Source organism: Phyllobates terribilis, unplaced genomic scaffold, assembly GCF_046119375.1.
Source record: "Phyllobates terribilis strain yellow unplaced genomic scaffold, ASM4611937v1 Scaffold_2__4_contigs__length_985480577, whole genome shotgun sequence".
Lineage (NCBI taxonomy): Eukaryota > Metazoa > Chordata > Amphibia > Anura > Dendrobatidae > Phyllobates > Phyllobates terribilis.
The window spans coordinates 106,223,818-106,246,178 of record NW_027362762.1 but is presented as its reverse complement, the minus strand read 5'-3'; the positions used below and the strand labels follow the sequence as shown (position 1 = coordinate 106,246,178).

General features: G+C 44.3%; 1 protein-coding gene across 1 annotated transcript in view; it reads left to right on the top strand.

Moving 5' to 3' along the window:
- Positions 1-19,052, top strand: part of URAD (ureidoimidazoline (2-oxo-4-hydroxy-4-carboxy-5-) decarboxylase) — a 43,063-nt gene extending 24,011 nt beyond the window's left edge. The window contains exon 2 of the mRNA XM_073669823.1: positions 18,521-19,052. Within this exon, the coding sequence (XP_073525924.1) occupies positions 18,521-18,876 (356 nt within the window). The 3' untranslated portion in view covers positions 18,877-19,052. The remainder of the gene's footprint in view (positions 1-18,520) is intronic.
- Positions 19,053-22,361: the final 3,309 nt, after the last annotated feature.

The following is a 22,361-nucleotide window of genomic DNA, read 5'->3' as shown; positions in this document are numbered from 1 at the left end:
AAGGGAAATGTCTAAACAGTTCTCATGGCAGTAATCTCACCATTCAATAATCTCCCCGTTTTACCAATCCACCAATGCATTATGTTTCACCAGTCAGGGAAGACCCAAAACAATTGGGGTGGGAAGACTGTCCAGGACATAGCAAGGGATTATTTCACAATGAACCGACCCCACCCTCAGTTTTACATTATGTACAATGTGAGTAAATGCTTTCTGTGCAAGACGATGGCGAAGATAGAAATAGGTTTAGCTAAAGTACAGCAAGTAAGACCATGAGTTTTCACAAACCCAGCATCAACCATGCTGACTCTGGCTCCACTGTCAACCAACACAGAAATTTTCTCGGTTTTGCTCTCTAGCACCACCTCTGCAGTCAGGACAAACCGGGAACTGCAGGTTAGCAACAAATGCACCCCTTGCTTATCCAACTCCAGACTACCAAGAGTTAATGGATTCTCCTTTTGTTTAGGAATTGGAGGACAGGTCCCAATAAAATGTCCCTTTTTCCCACATAAAAAACCATACCCCTTTTTTCTTACGAATCTCCGGGGAAAAGTATGATGTAAAGGCACCCCCTAACTGCATGTGCTCCTCCACCTCCCCCAGTACTGGTTCACCGCCAGATCGCTCCCCCGGCAGAAGTACACAACCCTGACAAGAAGACCCCGGAGAAGGTGGTCTCACCCATCTATCGCGAAGGCGTCTATCAAGACGTATGGCCAATGACATGGCAGCCTCCAAGGACTGAGGGGTTTCATATACTACCAAAGCATCTTTGAACCTTTCAGTGAGACCCTCACAAAATTGACTTCTAAGGGCTGAATCATTACATTTAGAATCCGTTGCCCATCTACGGAATTCAAAACTGTACATCTCCACTGACCGATTCCCTCGCTGAAGGCGAAGTAGCCTAGACTCGGGTCATCATAGATGAGGGCCAGAGCCCCGAAAAAACCCTCTACAGACTGGAGACAAACCGAATCCTGAGGTAAAGAAAAAGCCCACGATTGAGGATCTCCCTGCAGTAGAGAGATCACAGTTCCAACCCGTTGCTCCTCATTTCCGGAGGAGTAAGGACGAAGTTTAAAATATAGTTTGCAGGCCTCATTGAATACAAAAAACGTGTCCCTACCTCCTGAAAACCTTTTTCGTGAGGGCAACCTTGGGTTCAGGCTGGACAGGCCTACCTGCAGAGACCCCCACATTAGCTACCTATAGCCGCTGATGTTGTTGCTGAACCTCACAGCGGAGGTCATTCACCTCCAGAGACAGACTGCACAGCCGCTCTGAGAGCTCTGCAACTGAACTGCAAAGAGAAAGGGGTAAAAAACACACCCAAAAAAACAACAACACACAATTAAATCCAAGTGTCAGTTTTTGTTGTTTTTTTTCTCAAAATGTGCACGGCCGGTGATAATGTCATCCACAGTATAGGTAAGACAAAGTACGACACAAAGGGATGAGGGGAAGGGAGCCCAGACACTAGGGAAAGGGGGAAGTGGAGACCTCTTAGACTAATCTGCAATCACCCTGTCTCCCCCTACCATCCCTATATTGGTTCCTCACCAATCGGCGCACAGGAACCTATCCCTGTATTTCCCTAGCGCTTGGCCCTTGATAGGGAAGAGGGGGATGAGCGCAAGTCGATCCCCACTGACAACTGAAGACACCAAGGGGAGAAAGACATGGGGGAAGTAGCTTAGCTTGAGTCAACTTCAGAGAGATGGCACACACGTCCTCTTAGCACCAGAGAGGAAGTAAGAACTGCACTTGCTCCAAGCTTTCACAAGGGGTCATATGAATATCACCGGCACATCTGTGTAGTAACCAGGAAGTATTTAAACACCCAGGCCTGATTGTCAATTAGAGCAGGAGGGAGGTAGCAGCTGGGTCCTAGAGTGAGACAGCTAAGAAGATGTCTGTAATGCCAAACGAAGGGATCTCCTGCAACCAACTGCAGGGCGACTGGCATATCTGACACACCCGTGACAGTGCCTGAGCAACATACTCTCTCAGTGTGGGTGCTACTACTGAGTTGCCAGATCCTGTCCTGTTTCTGTCTCTGTTTCTGCCAACCTGGGGGCTGAGTACCCAGGCCTGAACCCTGAACCTGTTTGTACCTCTGTCTGTTCTTGTCTGTATTGGGACCTATGCCTGAACCTGTTTGTACCTGTGTTTGTCCTTGTCTGAATTAGGATGTATCCCTGTACCTGTTTGTATCTGTGTCTGCATGTTTTCTTTAACCTCCTGTGTCTGTACCTGTACCCATCTCATTACCTGCAGTGTCTGAACCAATACATATCTTATATACATTGTCTCTGTGCAACATTAGTGAGTTGTGTGTCCACTCGCTAATTCATAGTAAGTACCCTGTATCTGTCCCTGTGTGCTCCATGACCCTCTTCTTGTATTGGTCTTGTGTGAACTTGTCCCAGTCTGTCTGTTCTGTACCTATCCTTGTATGTGTCCTGTGTGAACCTGACCCTGTCCGTTCCTGGTGAACTGAGTCCTTTCTTGCCTGTTCGCACCTGCGGGTCCTTGCCTGTCCGCCCCTGCAGTTCCTTACCTGCACACATCTGCAGTTCCCTGCCTGTCCACATCTGCGGTTCCCTGCCTGTCCACATCTGCAGCTCCCTGCCTGTCCACATCTGCAGCTCCCTGCCTGTCCGCATCTCCGGTTTCGTACCTGTCCGCATCTGTCTGCTGTTCCCTGTCTGGCCATTCCTGCAGCTCCCTGCCTGTCCGCACCTACAGACTGGATCCTCTCATGCCAGAAACCTAGTTCTCCCTAAAGTGTTCCTGTCTGCCCAGTCTGAACTGGATTCTGCCCGTTCCTGTATTCCAATCATACCTGCCTGTGACCCAGTTCTTCCTGAAGCTGTTCATGTCCATCCTGTCTGAACTGTTTCCTGTGTCTGTATAACAGCTGTGCCCGCCCGCACATGCCAGTGCTAACCTGTATACCAGCCGGACCTGCCCACACCTGGCAGTGCAAATCTGTATACCAGCCGAACCTGCCTGTACCTGCATACCTCGTTGAGGTTCGGGAACCATGTGTTTGAGGTCTGCCCTGGTGTAGCACCTGGTTCCGCCCCTCCCGGGCTCTCCTCGGATCGTGGCACTGTCAGTTGTCGTGCATCCTAGGTCAGTCTTAGGGTGGCACCTATTAACGCCCCTCCAGGTTTTCCTCAGTCCTCGGCACAGTGGATCCACACTAACGCTAAACAGTACGAGCGCGAGCGTAACAGTCGTACAGTACAGGGCGTGGGCTGGGGCAGTGCTACAGGAGACAGAGACGGCAAGTGCGACGAGCACACTGTATACCCAGTGACTCGCAAATCTAGGACTTGTGGCCCCGCTAGGGCCAGTGTAACAATCAGAGGTGTATACAGAGACTACGGCGGGGACGGGCCTAGTGCTGAGATTGACGCCCGTGAAGTTGAGACATAAAGGCATTAACCATAGCGCCCAACCGTCCCGTATTCCCCGGGACTGTCCAGATTTGAGAGCTCAGTCCTGGGTCCCATCACGGCTCAGCTGTTCTCCCAGCAGGGGCCTCGCTAGGCACTGGGCTTTTTTTTCGCAGACACACAGGGTTTCAGTGCTGCTGTGTGAGGCCTTGTAGCTCCTCCTCCCGCTCCCTGCTCCTCCTCGGCATCAGTTACAGTAGAGGAATCCTACTGTGCAGAGCGACCGCATGAAGAGGTGACGGGACGGGGGGCGGGGCCAAATCTGTGGAGGGCAACAAGCTGTGGCCCTGAGGTGAGGAGAGACCTGCAGCCCTTCCATCTGTGGCTGATGTTATTACAGGAGGGGGAGGGAGCTCCTGTGTAAATGTCACGAGCAGCTCAGCAGTCGGGACTAGGGGGGAGGGGAAGGGGACTTAGCAGAGACTGTGCAGGGCTGACAGCTCTCCTGTGTACAGCCCATCCTCTGCCTGCTGATTGCCAACACCAGGCCTCCACTACTGCCACTGGATACAGGATGGAGAAGAAGTGAGTATATACATGTGTATGAATAATGTGTAAGTACATGTATAATGTGTATATGTGCAGATTCCATGTCTGTGTACCCGGTGCGTATGATGTCCGTGTGATGACGTGCCCGGTGTGGGTATGATGTCCAAGTGATGGCGTACCCGGTGTGTGCGCATGATGTCTGTGTGATGGCGTGCCCGGTGTGTGTATGATGTCCGTGTGATGGCATGCCCGGTGTGTGTATGATATCCATGTGATGGCGTGCCCGGTATGTGTGTATGATGTCTATGTAATGGCGTACCTGGTGTGTGTATGATGTCTGTGTGACGGCGTGCCCGGTGTGTGTATGATGTTCAAGTGATGGCGTTCCCGGTGTGTGTGTATGATATCCATGTGATGGCATGCCCTGTGAGTCTGTATGATGTCCATGTGATGGCGTGACCGGTGTGTGTATGATGTCCATGTGATGGCGTACCTTGTGTGTGTATAATGTCTGTGTGATGGCATGCCCGGTGTGTGTGTGTATGATGTCCATGTGATGGCATACCTGGTGTGTGTATGATGTCTGTGTGATGGCGTACCTGGTGTGTGTATGATGTCTGTGTGAAAGCGTGCCCTGTGTGTATGATGTCTGTGTGATGGCATGCCCGATGTGGGTATGATGACCGTGTGATGACATGCCCGGTGTGTGTGTATGATGTCCATGTGATGGCATACCTGGTGTGTGCATGATATCCATGTGATGGCGTGCCCAGTGTGTGTATGATGTCCATGTGATGGCATACCTGGTGTGTGTATGATGTCTGTGTGATTGCGTACCTGGTGTGTGCATGATGTCTGTGTGAAGGCATGCCCTGTGTGTATGATGTCTCTGTGATGGCATGCCCGGTGTGGGTATGATGACCATGTGATGGCATGCCCAGTGTGTGTGTATGATGTCCATGTGATGGCATACCTGGTGTGTGTATGATGTCTGTGTGATGGCATGCCCGGTGTGTGTGTATGATGTCCATGTGATGGCATACCTGGTGTGTGCATGATATCCATGTGATGGCGTACCTGGTGTGTGTATGATGTCTGTGTGAAGGCGTGCCCTGTGTGTATGATGTCTGTGTGATGGCATGCCCGGTGTGGGTATGATGACCGTGTGATGGCATGCCCGGTGTGTGTGTGTATGATGTCCATGTGATGGCATACCTGGTGTGTGCATGATATCCATGTGATGGCGTGCCCAGTGTGTGTATGATGTCCATGTAATGGCGTACCTGGTGTGTGCATGATGTCTGTGTGATGGCATGCCCATGTGTGTATGATGTCCGTGTGAAGACGTGACTGGTGTGTATGTATGATGTCCTTGTGATGGCGTGCCCGGTGTGTGTGTATGATGTCTATGATGTCCGTGTGATGACGTGCCCGGTGTGTATGATGTCCGTGTGATGACGTGCCCGGTGTGTATGATGTCCTTGTGATGACGTGCCCGGTGTGTATGATGTCCGTGTGATGTATAACATAGCGCTATATAAAATACAGAAGGTGTGGGAAATTAATTTTCCCAAGGGGCCAAATGAGAGAACGTGACTGTTGTGGAGACCAAACCAAAAGGTCCAAATTAATTCTGCATATTAATTATAAATCTTTAGTATATTTATATTATCACTTAATATTGAGCAGAATGAAGTATGCTGACATCCCCCTATATACAGTATGAGCCCCCACACAACCCCGTACATACAGTATTAGCACACACCACCCCTACATACAGTATTAGCCCTCACATAGCCCTCAATATACAGTATGAGCCACCACATAGCTACCTAGATACAATATGAACCCTCACATAGCCCCCTAGATACAGTAAGAGCCCCCACAAAGCCCCTAATATACAGTATGAGCCCCCACAAAAAAGCCAGATGTCGTATAATGAAGCTACATAAAAATGAGAAAGTTCTGGGGGCTCCGACTATGAATGAGGGAGCAAAAAAATAATCCACAGGTCCCAACTAGAGATGAGCAGGACGCACAGATGACGTCGCGCTGCCCCGGAAGGTAAGAGATTCGCGGCCTCCCATCCAGCCGCCATGTAGCACTGATCTGGACGCTGGACTGGAGACCCGTGAATCAATCCGCTCATCTCTAGTCCCAACCGTCCTGGATACAGCGGACAGTCCTGGATTTGGGTCTACACCCTGCAGTCTCGGGCGTCTGCTGAATTTCCCTCACTGCCAGCACCCCTCTGACATCTCCTACTGAGGGAGAAAGATAATGGTAAATGGGTGTGAATTTGGGTGTGGCCAAGGGCGGGGCCAAATTTTGCTGTGGCACGCAACACGCGCCGCTTCATTTGTCCCTCTTTCTGTTCTTCAAAAGTTGGGAGGTACGGCATTAACAGTCACTTAACTGCTAGATAACAAGAACAGTGTATGTAATAGAACGTTGCATAGATATTGTATTTAGTCGTACTGCTGTGTCATAATATACTGTATCAACCCTGTCAGTGTTGCCAGCAATATAGTGCTTACTTTTATATATATACTGTATATATATATATATATATATATATATATATATATATACTTATAAATAGACTTCCCTTCTGTGTTAGTCAAATAAATAGTGTTGGTTAAGTACCACTGTCTCCTCATTGTTTGCGCTGGTGCATCCAGGTAACCCGCTTACACATCATCTAGCTTAGCAGGATAATAACCTGACTCAAATTGGTGTCTTTTCTCAAGCTTGGTCTGTTATTACACTATATATCAAAAGCCATTGGCTGGGTATCATTGGGGGTGTCATGGGGGAGATTTACTAAGCTATTTTACGCCAGCTTTCTAGTGGAAAAAAATTGCAAACTCATGTTTGGCGCAAAATTGTACAACTTTTATTCTAATCTTTTCTAAAAATTAATTTTAACTTAAATGGAGTGGAGGGGTCAACCACAACCTGACATATTTACTATAATTTATGCCAAACACTGGCATAAATTATAGCTCAGAGCTGACCCAAGATGTGCCAAATGTATTAAAAGGTATGCAGCTCCTTATAAATTGGGTGCTTGATGGTTCAGCAGACTTCTGTTTAAGACTTGAATCTTAAAACCTATCTTAGTAAATTCTTCCAATGGTGTAGAGTCTTAATTACTTCCCCGGTATTTCTGAGTTTTCTATCTTCTTCTCACACTTCATGTGAAATGGGGGTGCATAAGTATGTAAGGAGATTACATTGGGGGACATGGACTGATGTAAATGATGACAATCTCTGAACAGCACTGCGGGATTTGTCTATATGAGAAACAGAAAATAGGATTCTTTAACCTACCAAAAACCGTGCCTAACTCTACCCAACTGGTCAATAGAAAGAAACCAGTCACTTTTTCTGTTCTTATCAATGGTCAATTCCTTCTAATCCCTTGTCGTGGAGCAGACAAATAAATATTTAGGTTAGAATCAATTTTCCACCCAGAAGACCTTGACAAAGTGACCTGGCTCTAGGTCAACGTCTGTTTCAGTGAACTTTATTTTCCCTTGCTATTCATTCACTCCATCAATTGCAGGAAGGTGTTGCCAGCAGGCTGAATTACACAAATTAGGGATTCACAAAGGCAAAAGACCTTCTTTCCAAAGAATGAGTCACAGATTAGGAAGAGGAGGAGCAGTGAAGAGGGCCAAGAATAAAGAGAAAGTACCTTGTCACACAAAAGAGGAGGAGAATTGGAGAGGATGAAAGAGAAGAAAAGCAAAGATAACATCCTGTAGGCCACACTCCATATTCATGTCCTCACTATACAGGCCGGTCTGGAATGTCCTCCATATGTCCTTTCTACTTATGTCATCTACATCTAATGGGTCACAAAACTTCCAATGACAAAATTATCAAATTATTCCAGATCAAGATTTTCCTAGATCTAGTGTACTGAGCATTTAATTACCTACATGGTATTTTCCCTAATTGAGGGAAATTTCATAAATCTGCTCAAGCTTTGTAAGTTAGATTGAAGGTTTTGGTATTTTATTATGGACAATGGATGAATCAATCATTTAGACATTTCAAAATGAAATCTGTATGAAGACTAGATAAAACTCCTGCAGATTCCCAAATAATATAGTCCTGGCAGCCCTTTATCAGTTTGCCTTGTTTGATTCTTTGAAGAGGATGTACCAAGTTTGGAAGTTATCCTCTATCCATGAGATATGGGATAACTTCCCAAGTGCTATGGGTCTGACTTTTGAATCCTCCACCGACCCCAATGGAGAGGGGGCCGGTGTGCTCCTCCACTCCATTAATTCTCTATGGGACTGCAAAACAGAGCCTAGACCAGTATTCGTCTGGTCTTCGTCACTCCCATTAAGAACGAATAGAGTGGAGGTGCACATGATTGACTACCGTTTCATTCTCATGGGGCTCTGAAGAGCCCCGGTCATCGGGATCGGTGAGGGTCCCAGAAGTCAGACCTCCAGCCTTCAGGAAGTTATCACATAAGCAAGTTAACCCATATGCTATAGAGGATAGCTTCCAAACATTGGTATAACCCCTTTAATTCAGATAACTTATTAACTCAGTGGTGTGAAATCTATGGGAGTTGTGAAAAATTGCAAAACCTTCAAAACTGGGTCATGCTCATTACTGGAGGGCAGAGCCTTGTTGTTAAGTGTGATGGTGGAGATGGCAAATTTTGAGACATTTATCTAAATCATATTTCAAAAAGTGTGAGAAAACAGAAAAGGTTGTTTCATTAAGACAACCCCTAACCATGTGTCCTATTGTGGCATACGGACGTCATAGATTACCGTCAGTTGAGCTGCCACTCAGGTATATGAATTACATGGTTCAACGTTCATGTGAATGAACAGTATATAATATTACATTTTCTCTACAGAGGACGTTTGGATGAACAGAGCAAACCCCAGTGATCACAGGTGATTTTTTTGGGTTCCATGAAGTGGTGTAACTTGAAGATTGTGGACCAAAATACAACTCCAACAGGGCCACCAATTATACAGATCTTTAATAGTATTTGTCTTCTCATTTGGGCAAAGGGACCTTTTAGGCCTTATCCTAGGCTCCAGTGCCTGGGTGCGATTGCAACCTCTGCACCCACTATAGTTTTGCCTATTTTTGCATGAGCTGGACCCGCACTGACCAAATGATTGCCATGGTGGCTGTCATTAGAGAAGAAGTTGGCTTTATCAGAAGACCTATGAAAGATTTTTACGGAATTCTTTGGGGACAATTCATCAAGACTAGCGTAGTACACGCTCATGCTACGCCAGTCTGACTGCAGCCAAAAGCGCTGAATTCATTAAGACATGCACAACACTTAATCAATCCAGCCCATATTCTGAGTGGCATTTGCCTCAGAAACTGAAGTAGCATCTCTGGCGTACAAAATGCCAACACTTTTGATGACTTTGATAGTCAGGTGTTGCCCACCCCATTTTCTGCCTTCCCCTGCTCCTCACATTTCGGTAGAGCTCATTCAAACTCGCGTGAAACCAACAAACGTTGCAAATTTTTTGCATGACTCCCCACTGTGCAAATTTTTTTCATCTTTTCAAAGCTTTTACTCCAGTTTTCTGGCATTAAAAGCTTTGATAAATCGAACCCTATGTATTATGGAAGTGACAGATTAGTGATTACTTTTAGTTTTCTATAGATTCTAGTGTCTTTTGTAGACAAGATTACCTTCTGGAGAAAAGCAAGATGTGGTGCCAGTCTGTCTTTTTTTGTGAGCAAGACATGGCTTATTGGATATTTTCAAGTTCTAGCTCTACTGACTGCTTCTTAGGGCTTGTTCACACCACTGTATTAATTGGACAAGTGCTATTCAATTTTTTTTATCAGAGAGCACTTGGACCAATGATATGTAATGGAGCAGTGCTGATCAACGTTCGTTTCTATACCAATTTGGCATGAGAAAAAAATTGCAGCATGCACAGATTTCACTCATAAAACAGACGAGACTCGTCCATTCAAGTCTACAGGTGCATGGAAATCATCGGACTGCACTCAGATGACATCCTTGTGCAGTCCGATTTCTGCAGACTCACACAATGGAGAAGATGGAGAAATTTTGGCCTCCATCTTCATTAGCATAATCCGACCCCAGGTTTATAAGGTCAAGAATACATAATATTATTGCCATGCATGGATGGGCATTGCCCCAGCAGTGTACCCAGATCAGGAAAAAAGTGATCAAAATGAAATCAGCTCAATGTGAAACTTAGATCACTTAGTCTTGGCTCATTGAGCCATATTTTTAGTCAATGTGCTGTCGGTGCGCTCAACGGACAGCACACTGATCCAGTAATAACCAGTGTGCCAGAGCACACCAATGATTGTTCGCACAGGCAAGAGCAGACAAAGACTGCCATACATTCTTTCATCAGAATCGGGTCAATTATGCAAATCACACTCTGATCAAACTCTGATCACAATTTGATCAGAGTGTGAGCATAGTGTGATCCGATTCTGTTGAATGAGGAGAAGATAGAGAAAAAAAAATGTATCCATCTTCTCCATTCTGTCAGTGCACAGAAATCAGACTGCACTCAGATGTCATCCGAGTGCAGCTCAGTGTTTTCCATGGACTCATTGACTTGCATGGCCAAGCACAATCCAAATATCGGATCAAACTCTGGCATGCTGCAATTATTTCCCTGGACAGACTTTGTTCAAGGAAAAAAATCGAACATCTGCAAGACCCATAACAAAACATTGATTCAGGTGCGATCCGATGTTTTGTGGAATCGCACTTGGACAGATAAGACGGTCATCTGCACAAGCCCTTAGGGTAATTGTGGACTGGGCATATCAATTCTGGCACTAGGATTGTACCTTTGGTGCTTTTGGTACCAGGATTTTTTTTTCAGACAATTCTAAGCATATACTGATGAAATCTAAATTTCAAAGAGCAGCCACAAGGAATATGAGGTGGCTTCAGGCACATGTCAGTCCCAGTCATCCTTATCATGATCGCCCTGCAGTCAGTACAACCTAAGCAAGTAATAACTCAGAAAACTTCATTTCCATTTCCGTAGTACATTACCCTTTAATTAGCTGTTTTCCAGTCGTTATTTGTCTGAGTTTTTCTTTTATTGCACAATTTGTAAGCTGCAAAAAATATAACACACGTACCTCAAAATGTGTCATCCAAATGGATTCAGGTATTAAATAAAGGTTTGGGGGGGGTTTATGTCCCATTGGTGAGATCAGCTGACAGTTTTAAAGGGAATCTGTCAGCAAAAATGGTATTTACCTGCAGCCATATTGGTAATCTGCAGGAAAATACTCTTCTAAATATATTCAGGTGTCTCTCGATGGCGGGAAGCGAGTGGCCGCAGGGAGGATATAACTTCATTTTCTCCCTGAAGCCGCACTTCCTCAGACTGCTGCACATGATTAAAATGCTATTTACCATTATGGTTGTAAATTGATACCTTTTTTTTTTTAAGCTGACAGGTTAATAATATTACTTGTTCAGTATTGTTTGCACAGATCACACTTTCCCTGTTTTCTTGGGTGCTCACCTAAATGTAGGAACTTGTGTCTAGGTGAGAGGACATTCCTTCTTGTTCTGGAGTCAGACTTGTCATCCCCAGTCACTCTTATTGCATATTGCCTAGAGAGCCAAAGACTGTAAGCAGACGGTTTAGTTGGGTGCACAAACTTTTGCAATACTCCATAAAGTCAGAAGGAAGGAATATGACGAAGTGTTGAAGTTGTTGATCAGGTTGCAGATAAAACATCCCTGGAAAAGGAAAAGTTCTGCAGCACACTATTAGGGGGCAGAAATTTCTCCCCAAAATTTGGTGCATACAAATATACACCCATAATTTGAGATTATTTCCTCACATTTTCAGCTGTGAGGATTCTCCGGTGTCGGCGGCGGGTGCATGATCACAGGCATGTAATTTGCATACATGTTGTCACATGCTGACTAGACAAGTGTGGCCTTGCTCAATTCTAATATATTGAGTGAGGCCGCACATGTCTAGTCGGAATGTGACCGGGAGCATGCAAATTTATACTTCCGGGCACATAACGGCCTGCTCCCGGTACCGAAGAATCCTTACAGTACGCAGACAGAGTGACAGCAGACTTGTAGTCTGAGGCCCGACAACCACTTTATGACTATGTGCACATTCAGGATTTTTTTGCAAGTTTTTTAGAGCCAGTCTGCTCCTAAAATGCCTCAAAAAATCTCTTAAGAAATGCTTAAAAGTAGTCCGTCACCCCCAAAATGCATTTTAAATAGGCTATACAGTGTTTTTGGGGACACACACCTGCAACATTCAGACAGTGCTCGCTCTGGGAAGCACGCACTGTCAACCAGAAGTGGAGGTATAACTGTGCACCAAACTCTAGGCCTCACCAAGGGTGCACTGAGGCCTTCTCATTTGCATATGAAGTAAAAGTTATTTTCTCAGGCAGTGTACTAGTAACAGGTACAGTGTTAGTATGTTTGTTATAAGGTCTAAGTCATCAACAACACTGTATAGCCCATTTAAACTGCATTTTGGGGGTGACAGATGCCCTTTAAAAGAATCTTCCATTCATTTCTATTGTAAAACCACTTTGCTGTTCATATGTTCAGTCTTTTGATTGTTTTTTCCACTTCAGAATTTGAAAAATGGCTGCTGGGAAAAAGAAAGTGCATATCAGTTCTTTACAGTGGCTCCTCATGGAAACTGCTCGAAATTAGGCACTGTACAATCAGAGGGCTTCAAAAAGCACTTCAAGATAAAAAACTTCAGGAAACAACAAATTACTTCAACAATTCCCCAAGGCTCTGTGCACATGATGTCTTTTTCAGGCAGATTCAAAAAAGCACCGCACAAGCGCACGGTAAAATGGGCATTTTGCACAGCAATGTAAAGACGACCTGCTGTGCACATGTTCTGTCTTATCATGTAATTTCTTTTAACCACTTCAGTGTTTGGCTTCAAAACTCTAAAGCGGTTAAAAGAAGTGACATGCTCATTTTTCGTATGAACAAACTCCAAAGGCCACGGCCATCAGTATTTGGTCAGTATTTTTTCTCAGGAGTGGGAGCCAAAACCAGGTGAGGAACAATCAGAGAAAAGGTATAATAGAAACAAGTCACCAATTCTGCATTTATCACCCACTCCTGGTTTTGGCTCCCACTCCTGAGAAAAAATACTGACCAAATACTGATAGTGGGGCCCTGGCCAAATAGAGAGTGTTTCCTGAAGTAGTTCCTAGTAGAGGGTATGGTCACACATTCAGTATTTGATCTGTATTTTACATCAGTATTTGGAAGCCAAAGCAAAAAATCAGAGGAAAAGTATAATAGAAACCCGTCACCACTTCTGTATATTTTACCTATTCCTGGTTTTGGCTTACAAATACTGATGTAAAAAACTCTCAAAATACTCAACGTGTGCACGTGGCCTAAGCCCCACAATGAGTTTTTGGTGAGTTTTTTGCGCTGCGTATTTTTGAAAAAATGCAAGGAATCTACCTTACTTAATGGGTGATACAAATATAGGCAAATTGCATAAGTACTCAAAAAATCAATCAATCATGGGAAATTGTACTTAAGAATGGGACCAATAAATGAGGTAATGCACCAAAATAATCGACAGATCATATAGAGAGAAGTGCAATTAAGAACTATATGAATATAAGTATGATAAAAGAAAAAAATCTTTATTAAATCGTATTAAAACAAATTGGGACAAACAGTAAATACAAGATTAATGGCATTGTATTCCAGCAATTCTTAAACAGATGACAAAATGTGTATGATCATCAATTTGCCAAGGTAGATGAATGTGAAATAGAAAGTCACAGGGTCCAAGGGGAACAATGTAATAGTAGTACCCAACTAGTGTTAAAGTAATAATACAATAGTAGCCCCTAATGAGATAACAGTGACAGTATCAAATGGTGACAGTATTAACTATGGCAACATTGTTGAAGAGAACAAGTCAAGCAGTGGAGTCCAGGAGTCTCCCTGAAGAAGGCAAGTGCCGAAACGCGCGTAGGGACCTGGCATTCACCTCCAGCAATGGTAATAATGATTTTTCTATTTCCTACCACTGTTTGACTTGTTATCTTCAAACATATTCATTTGGTTCTTAATTGCACTTCTCCTAACTTAATGGGTGCAGAAAATCTGCAATATCAAAAACTCACCAAAAGCTCATTGTGAGAGCGTTGCCTTAAAGGTTTTTGCTTTCCACTTGATATGTCTATTGGACGTGCCTATTATGAATGTCATACTCTATTTGGTTCCATCAGTAACACCCAGCTTCACCTGATAGATACAAGGAGAGTTCATTGTGATATCCATATACTATCAATGTATGTGGGTGACATTTACATGAGACTGGGCAAACCTTTTAAATACTTTGCTTTGCAGTATACAGTAACATTGTTTATTCGTTTATTTTGGTCTTAGAGGCCATTTCTACCAGTTTTTATTGCTCCAACGCATATAAGATACAAACAAAATTTTTGCTGAAGACCCCAATCTTCACCATCTTTGTATACCTATGAAGCCCGACACCGTGGCTGGGCTTCCTAGAAGATTGTCAGTTTTACTATATACTGTAATAGTCATTGCAGGTTCAAGTCCTGTAGGGGGGCCTAAAAAATAAAGTATAAATGAATAAAAACAAAAGTTTTAAAATATAACATTTTAGATCACCCCCATTTCTTGATTCAAATATAAAAAAAATAAAAAAATAGACTCATTTGTTATTGCCGCATTCGTAAAAGTCCGATCTGTGAAAATATAAAATGAATTAACTCATACGATAAATGCTGTAAAGAGAGAAAAAAACAAAAACGCAAGCCAGTATTGCCATTTTTAAGTAAACAATCTTCCCCTAAAAAATAAAAATAAAAGGCATTGTATGTACCCCAAATTGGTATCCGTAAAAACATAAGCTCGCCGTGCAATAAAGCAAGCCCTAATACAGGTATATTGACAAAAAAAATTACGGATCTCAGGAAATAGCGACATTTCTGGGGGGGTTTTCACCATCAAAATCTAAAAATAACCTTACAAATTTGGTATCACTGTAATTGTACAGGCCTGAAGAATTATGCGTCCAGGTCATTTTTACCATACAGTGAAAACAATTACAACAAAACACAAAAAAGGAATGGCGGAATTGCATTTTTTTTTCACCATTTTCACCCAACTTGGAATTTATTTTCCTGTTTTTCAATAAATTATATGGAAAAGTAAATGGTGCAATTCAACACTAGAGCTAAAAACTAAGCCCTCAATATGGATAAAACATGATGGAAAAATATAGAAAAAATTATGGCCAAAAAAAAGAAAAATTTCTCTGTCAAGAGAGGGTCATTTTTTTAAAGAAATCCTTTCCAACCTTGCAGTAGATTGACCAGAGCTTCAAGAGGTAGTCACCGGAAATGGTCTTCCAACAATCTTGAAGGGGTTCCCAGAGATTCTTACCACTTGTTGGCCTTTTTGCCTTGACTCTGCGGTCCAGCTCACCCCAAACCATCTCTATTGGGTTCAGGTCTGGTGATTGTGGAGGCCAGGTCATCTGGCGTAGCACCCCATCACTCTCCTTCTTGGTCAAATAGCCCTTACACAGCCTGGAGGTGTGTTTGGGGTCATTGTCCTGTTGAAAAATAAATGATGGTCCAACTAAATGCAAACCAGATGGAATAGCATGCCGCTGCCAGATGCTGTGGTAGCCATGCTGGTTCAGTGTGCCTTCAATTTTGAATAAATCCCCAACAGTGTCACCAGCAAAGCACCCCCACACCACCACACCTCCTCCTCCATGCTTCACGGTGGGAACCAGGCATGTAGAGTTCATCCGTTCACCTTTTCTGCGTCTCACAAAGACACGGTGGTTGGAACGAAAGATCTCAAATTTGGTCTCATCCGACCAAAGCACAGATTTCCACTGGTATAATGTCCATTCCTTGTGTTCTTTAGCCAAAACTTGTCTCTTCTGCTTGTTGCCTGTCCTTAGCAGTGGTTTCCTAGCAGCTATTTTACCATGAAGGCCTGCTGCACAAAGTCTCCTCTTAACAGTTGTTGAAGAGATATGTCTGCTGCTAGAACTCTGTGTGGTATTGACCTGGTCTCTAATCTGAGCTGTTGTTAACCTGTGATTTCTGAGGCTGGTGACTCGGATAAACTTATCCTCAGAAGCAGAGGTGACTCTTGGTCTTCCTTTCCTGGGGCGGTCCTCATGTGAGCCAGTTTCTTTGTAGCGCTTGATGGTTTTTGCAACTGCACTTGGGGACACTTTCAAAGTTTGCCCAATTTTTCAGACTGACTGACCTTCATTTCTTAAAGTAATGATGGCCACTCAATGGAGTAAGCTCAGGGTGTAAGCTTATCAATGGAGTAAGCTCAGGGTGTGTCAGGGTTACTAGCGGGGTGCCTCAAGGGTCTGTCTTGGGCCCTATATTATTTAATATATTTATTAATGATCTAGTGGAAGGGTTGCATAGTAAAATAGCAATATTTGCAGATGATACTAAACTTTGTAAAGTAGTTAATACAGACGAGGATAGGGCACAGCTACAGGAGGATTTAGATAAATTGGGGAGTTGGGCCAAAAAATGGCAAATGGGGTACAATGCCGATAAATGTAAGGTCATGCACATGGGAAAGAAAAACAGCAGTCAGCCATACATATTAAATGGGAAACCGTTGGGGAAATCTGACATGGAGAAGGACCTGGGCGTCTTGGTTAACAGCAAATTAAATTGGAGTGCCCAGTGTCAGGCAGCAGCTGCGAAGGCAAATAGAGTCATGGCATGCATCAGAAGAGGAATAGGGGCATATGATGAGAATATTGTTCTTCTTCTGTATAAAGCGCTGGTAAGGCCGCACTTAGAATATTGTGCACAGTTCTGGGCTCCGGTGCTCAGGAAAGACATATTGGAGCTAGAGAGGGTACAAAGGAGGGCGACTAAGGTAACAAAGGGAATGGAGGGACTGGAATACCCAGAGAGGTTGTCAAAATTAGGCCTATTTACGTTGGAAAAGAGAAGGCTTAGGGGAGACCTCATAAACATGTATAAATACATCAGGGGGCAGTACAGAGATCTCTCCCATGACCTGTTTATACCAAGGATGGCGACAAAGACGAGGGGGCCCACTATGCGTCTGGAGGAAAGGAGGTTCCTGCACCAGCATAGAAGGGGATTCTTTACGGTCAGAGCCGTGAGACTCTGGAACTCTCTGGGAGAGGAAGTGGTGATGTCCAACTCACTTAATGAGTTCAAGAGAGGCCTGGACGCCTTTCTTGAGAACAATAAAATTACATCTTATGCTTAGTGATAGTTAATTAATCCAGGGATTTAATCTGACTGCCAGATTGGAGTCGGGAAGTGAATTTTTCCTCAATGATGTAAATTGGCCTATACCGCATGGTTTTTTTTTGCCTTCCCCTGGATCAACGCTGTGGAATAGCTGCAGTGCACAAGAAATAGGCTGAACTGGATGGACGCTTGTCTTTTTTCGGCCTTATAAACTATAAACTATAAACTCGTTTTTCTTTACTTAGCTGCTTTTTTCTTGCCATAATACAAATTCTAACAGTCTATTCAGGAGGACTATCAGCTGTGTATCCACCTGACTTCTGCACAACACAACTGATGGTCCCAACCCCATTTATAAGGCAAGAAATCCCACTTGTTAAACCTGACAGGGCACACCTGTGAAGTGAAAACCATTTCCGGTGACTACCTCTTGAAGCTAATCAAGAGAATGCCAAGAGTGTGCAAAGCAGTCATCAAAGCAAAAGGTGGCTACTTTGAAGAACCTAGAATATAAGACATATTTTTAGTTGTTTCACACTTTTTTGTTAAGTATATAATTCCACATGTGTTAATTCATAGTTTTGATGCCTTCAGTGTGAATGTCCAATTTTCATAGTCAAGAAAATAAAGAAAAATCTTTAAATGAGAAGGTGTGTCCAAACTTTTGGTCTGTACTGTATATTTTGTGTTAATATTACTGAGAAGGAAAGTTTGCAGAATATTAAAAGAAAAGTGAGTGTGGACAAGGGTACGTTGGTCATTTTGGTAGATAATGGGACATCAGCAACCCCCACTTCTTCGGGACAGTGAAAAACATACATTACTTTAGTAAATATTTCCTAGTGTCCATCAATAGTTCCGGGACATTTCCACCAAATAGAACAGAATGAGAATGGAGTTTCTCTATAGGTTGAAATACATCAAAGCCTTGAAGGGCTCAGCTTGAAAAGACTGGAAATATCCTTAAGTTCTTATCTTGTCTCTGCTCGAGGGAAGCCATAAATTCCACAAGCTTGTTGCATTATTCTCCTGGTTACACAGTGTAATGACCAAATGTTTTTATTGCCATATAATCACAATCCTACCAACAAAGACCCCACTGGTGTCTCTCAATAAAGTCCATCCTGTTCTGTACTAGACACTGAAAAATATAAGTAAAAACATTATATAATGGGATATTGTATGATTTACAAAATCCAAAAACTTTAGGTGAACAATTTTTTTAAATAACTTTTTTGTATTTCTTTTTAATTTCCATATAGGAAAAGAAGGCATCTTGAGGTGTCATCCTGACCTGGCCGGCAGAGAATTGACAAGTGGGACCTTAACAATGGAGTCACAGCAGGAGCAGAGACAAGCAGGGCTCACATCCCTAAATTCTAGGGAAAGAGAGAGGATGACTCTTCTGAACTCCCAATACAAGCAGAGGTTTGGGTTTCCTTTTGTAATATGTGCGAAAATGGCAGACAAAGAGAAAATAATGGCGGAATTGACCTCTCGTCTTCAAAACGTTCCATCGGAAGAACTTCTCAAGGGCATTGATGAGGTTAAAAAGATTTGTCACTTGAGATTGAAAGATATATTATGCAAAGGTTCTTCCCTGCCAACAAAACTGTGATAACTGGAAAATTGCAATTTACATAAGACCATAATAAGGAAATATCTAAGGGAATGTGACCTCGTAATGGAAGAACTCACTGTAAATTATGTGTTTTAGTAAATATCATTACGTGATTAGAGGAAATTCCATGTTATTTTAATTCTAAATATGAAATAAAATACTATTTAAATTGGCTTTTTAATCCTTAGTGAGTTCTTGACATCTCGGATGAGTACAGAAGGCGTTCTGATACTTCAAAGGTCTCCAAAATCTTCCTCAGTGAATTCTTGTCGCTGCACTCTACAAAATCATAGGTGCTCCTTACCATCATATGGATCTCTAACCAACACTCCATTAGGGACATTTTGGACCTGATTCATTATTGCATTTCCGCCTGTTTTTTGTTGGTCTTTGGTATTTTGCGCCTTTTTTATATTGCACCAAATTCATGTTTCCACTTTTGCCCTTTTTATCAGTCTATTTTTTGTGTTTATATCTTCTGTTTCGTTTAGTCCACCACTGTGGGCAAGGTTTAAGGTTTCCATATGTTTTTGCCTGATTCGACATTTGTGGCAAATGTACTCCAGTCCCGCCCCAGTAGTGATTTTATATACATGAGAAATTTTTGCACAGTTTTGAAAAACGAGTCGCAAAAAAAAACTATTTTGACTTTGCGTAAAATTCATGAACCATGTGCCATATTGGTGAATGTGGTGCAAAAAAATGTCAGCGAATACCATAAGATAAAAAAAGAAAAGTGACTTAAAAAACTATGAAATTACCCTATATCTATAGGTGGAAAAAGCAGGGCAACATTCTCACATTTCACATGGAGACATATTTATTTAGTTATTTATTTTACTCAATTATATAGCGCCATTAATTCCACAGCGCTTTACAGATACTATGGGCACTGTCCCCATTGGGGCTCACAATCTAGATTTCCTATCAGTATGTCTTTTTGGAGTGTGAGAGGAAACCGGAGGAAGCCACCCAAAATGGGGAGAACATACAAACTCCTTGCAGATGTTGTCCTTATGGAGGTAAAGTGGAACCCAAGGATGTAGCAGATGTAGTGGGTGCTGACGAAGCCCCTCTGATCTTTCTGTGACCTAAAAACACTACTGTGATGAACCTGTAGCCGCCATCTTGGTAATGATAAATCATATCCAGGGATGGCCACACTTCAGCAGCCCCCACCCTTGGGACCTTCTGTTAAAACGTCAACTAGATAGTTTCCCCCCATCCAGGCTCCTGTAAGATAAGAAGCCTACTTAACACTTGAATGCTAGGAGCTTCAAAGACTTCGAGAGGAAACACAGCCAGCAGGGGGGGGTGCTTCGTCTATCTGTACCTGACCATTTGTCCCATAGGACTAGTTTCTTTGTCTGTCACAAGCATGGAGGCATAAGATATAGAAACATGAAAAGTACACGCATGTTGCGTGGGATGGGCCAATAAAAAAATATCACGGCGTCCCGGAGCCATTGCGCACACAAGCCTCCGCGGTAGACGTTTGTACGTGCTCTGGAAGCCTAGATATAGCGCTGAGCCATTCCTGAGGACCGTATGGTATCATAATTGATATCAAAAGGTCGGTTACGGCGGCCCGAATCCATGGGAACCCCTGTGGGTATCCTGAGACCATCCCAGAAGAAGTTATTGGGTTCCTTAGAATTTGGGCTTCTGATCGAAGTTAGACCTGAGGGTGGAGACTGAGCCAGCTGACCTCACCAGCAGTGGGCGGGACAGGGCAGGTAAGATAGCAGGACAGACAAGAGACAAGTCAGTTTTTGACCCAAGAGTGGTGTGCTGAACATCTGAGCACCAGCTGAGGCCACCAAGGGGAGGAGCAGTTTGACCATGCGGTGGTAGGCCTCAGCCTGTAACAAAGAACCGTGCCTGCGACCGCAGAATCCTCTCCCTGCGTCACAAGAAAATCAAGAAACCGGTAACTGATATGCTGTGGTGATTCTGTGTGTTGTATTCCATTGTTGTATAGTTTAGCCTGACCTTATACCTGTGTATATTTAGTTGTATATCGTGTATCTAGTGTATTATTATAATCAATTACCTCAAGTAATTGTGGGCCTGCCTTTTATTCTGCATAACGAACGCACGTCCGTGTGAGCTCGGCTCAAGCCAAAACGCTACCCAGGGTTGGTTCCTGACCCGATATAGGCCCATTCACGGACTGGGCGTATATCTAAAATAGGGACTGGTGGCAGCATACCAACTGGGGATTGGGGAAGGCTGGTAGTGACGGTCGGAGGTTCAGATATATATATTCCTGGCGCGGCCAAGGAAGATATATATACCGCCCTCACTACAGAGGGCCCCGATACCCAGTAGGTTACAGGACAGTCTCCCTGGCGACCGCTTATCCTAGGTGCAGTTCCTTGACTGACCTGAGGCTAAGAGGGCGCTAGCGAGTTGTGCTGTGTAGTGACGTTACGGTTTAGTGACGTTGAAGGGATAACACACTACCGTGTTCCCTGCGCTGGTTGCAGCTACCTGGCACTACTTTCTCTAGGTGCAGTACCTTGACTGACCTGAGAGGTAAGGGGGCGCCAGAGAGCTGCACCCACCGGCCGGCTTTCATCACATTGGTGGCAGAGCGGTGGGATTGCAGAATAATAGTGTTGTGGGACCCCTACTCCCAGGCACTAAAGACTGCCAGTGGTAACTTCCACTGCTGGAGTCTTAAGGTCAGCCCAACGTTAGACGGTCAGGCTAAAAGTATAACAAGGTGTGTGCAAACTCAGGGTTGCAGCGGTGTCGGTTACCAAGATGGCAGACGGCACCAGGAGCAAGACCCTGCAAGAGGCTAATGCTACGGTCCGTGTGGCAGGAGGGGAGGACATTGTTACTCATGGCGAGGAGGAGTCCAGCCCGGGCACCTCAGGGAGCCAGTCCCCAGTATACGGTCCCGCAGTGGGCTGCCCACCACCTACCCAGCCCAGCCTGTCCAGATCACAAGCCCTTTTACAAGCGGCTATGGCAAGTCTCCAGTCTCATGGCGATGCCGTCTACAAAACCCTCCTGGCAGCATCAGAGAAGGCAGCGGAGGAGGAGCGTGCAGAGCGGGCTGCGGAGCGGGCTGCGGAGCGGGCTGCGGACCGTGAAGCTGCAGAGCGCCGGGAGGTTGCGGAGCGTGCAGAGCGAGCTGCGGAGCGCCAGCACCAACTGGACCTGGCCCAGCGGGGGCTTCCGCTAGAGCAACCAACCCATCAGGAGACCAAGTCGTCCAAAGTCCGAGCTGAGGACTTCCCTCTACTGGAGAAGGATGGGGACCTGGACTCCTTTCTGGTGGCATTTGAACGGACCTGTCTTCAGCACCATCTGGCCCGGGATCAGTGGGCCAGATACCTGACCCCCCGTTTGAGGGGTAAGTCCCTGGATGCCTTGGGGGACTTACCTGCCGGGGAGGTACAGAACTACGACTGCATCAAGCGGGCCCTGATCCGGCAGTACAACCTCACTCCCGAGTCGTACCGCCAGAA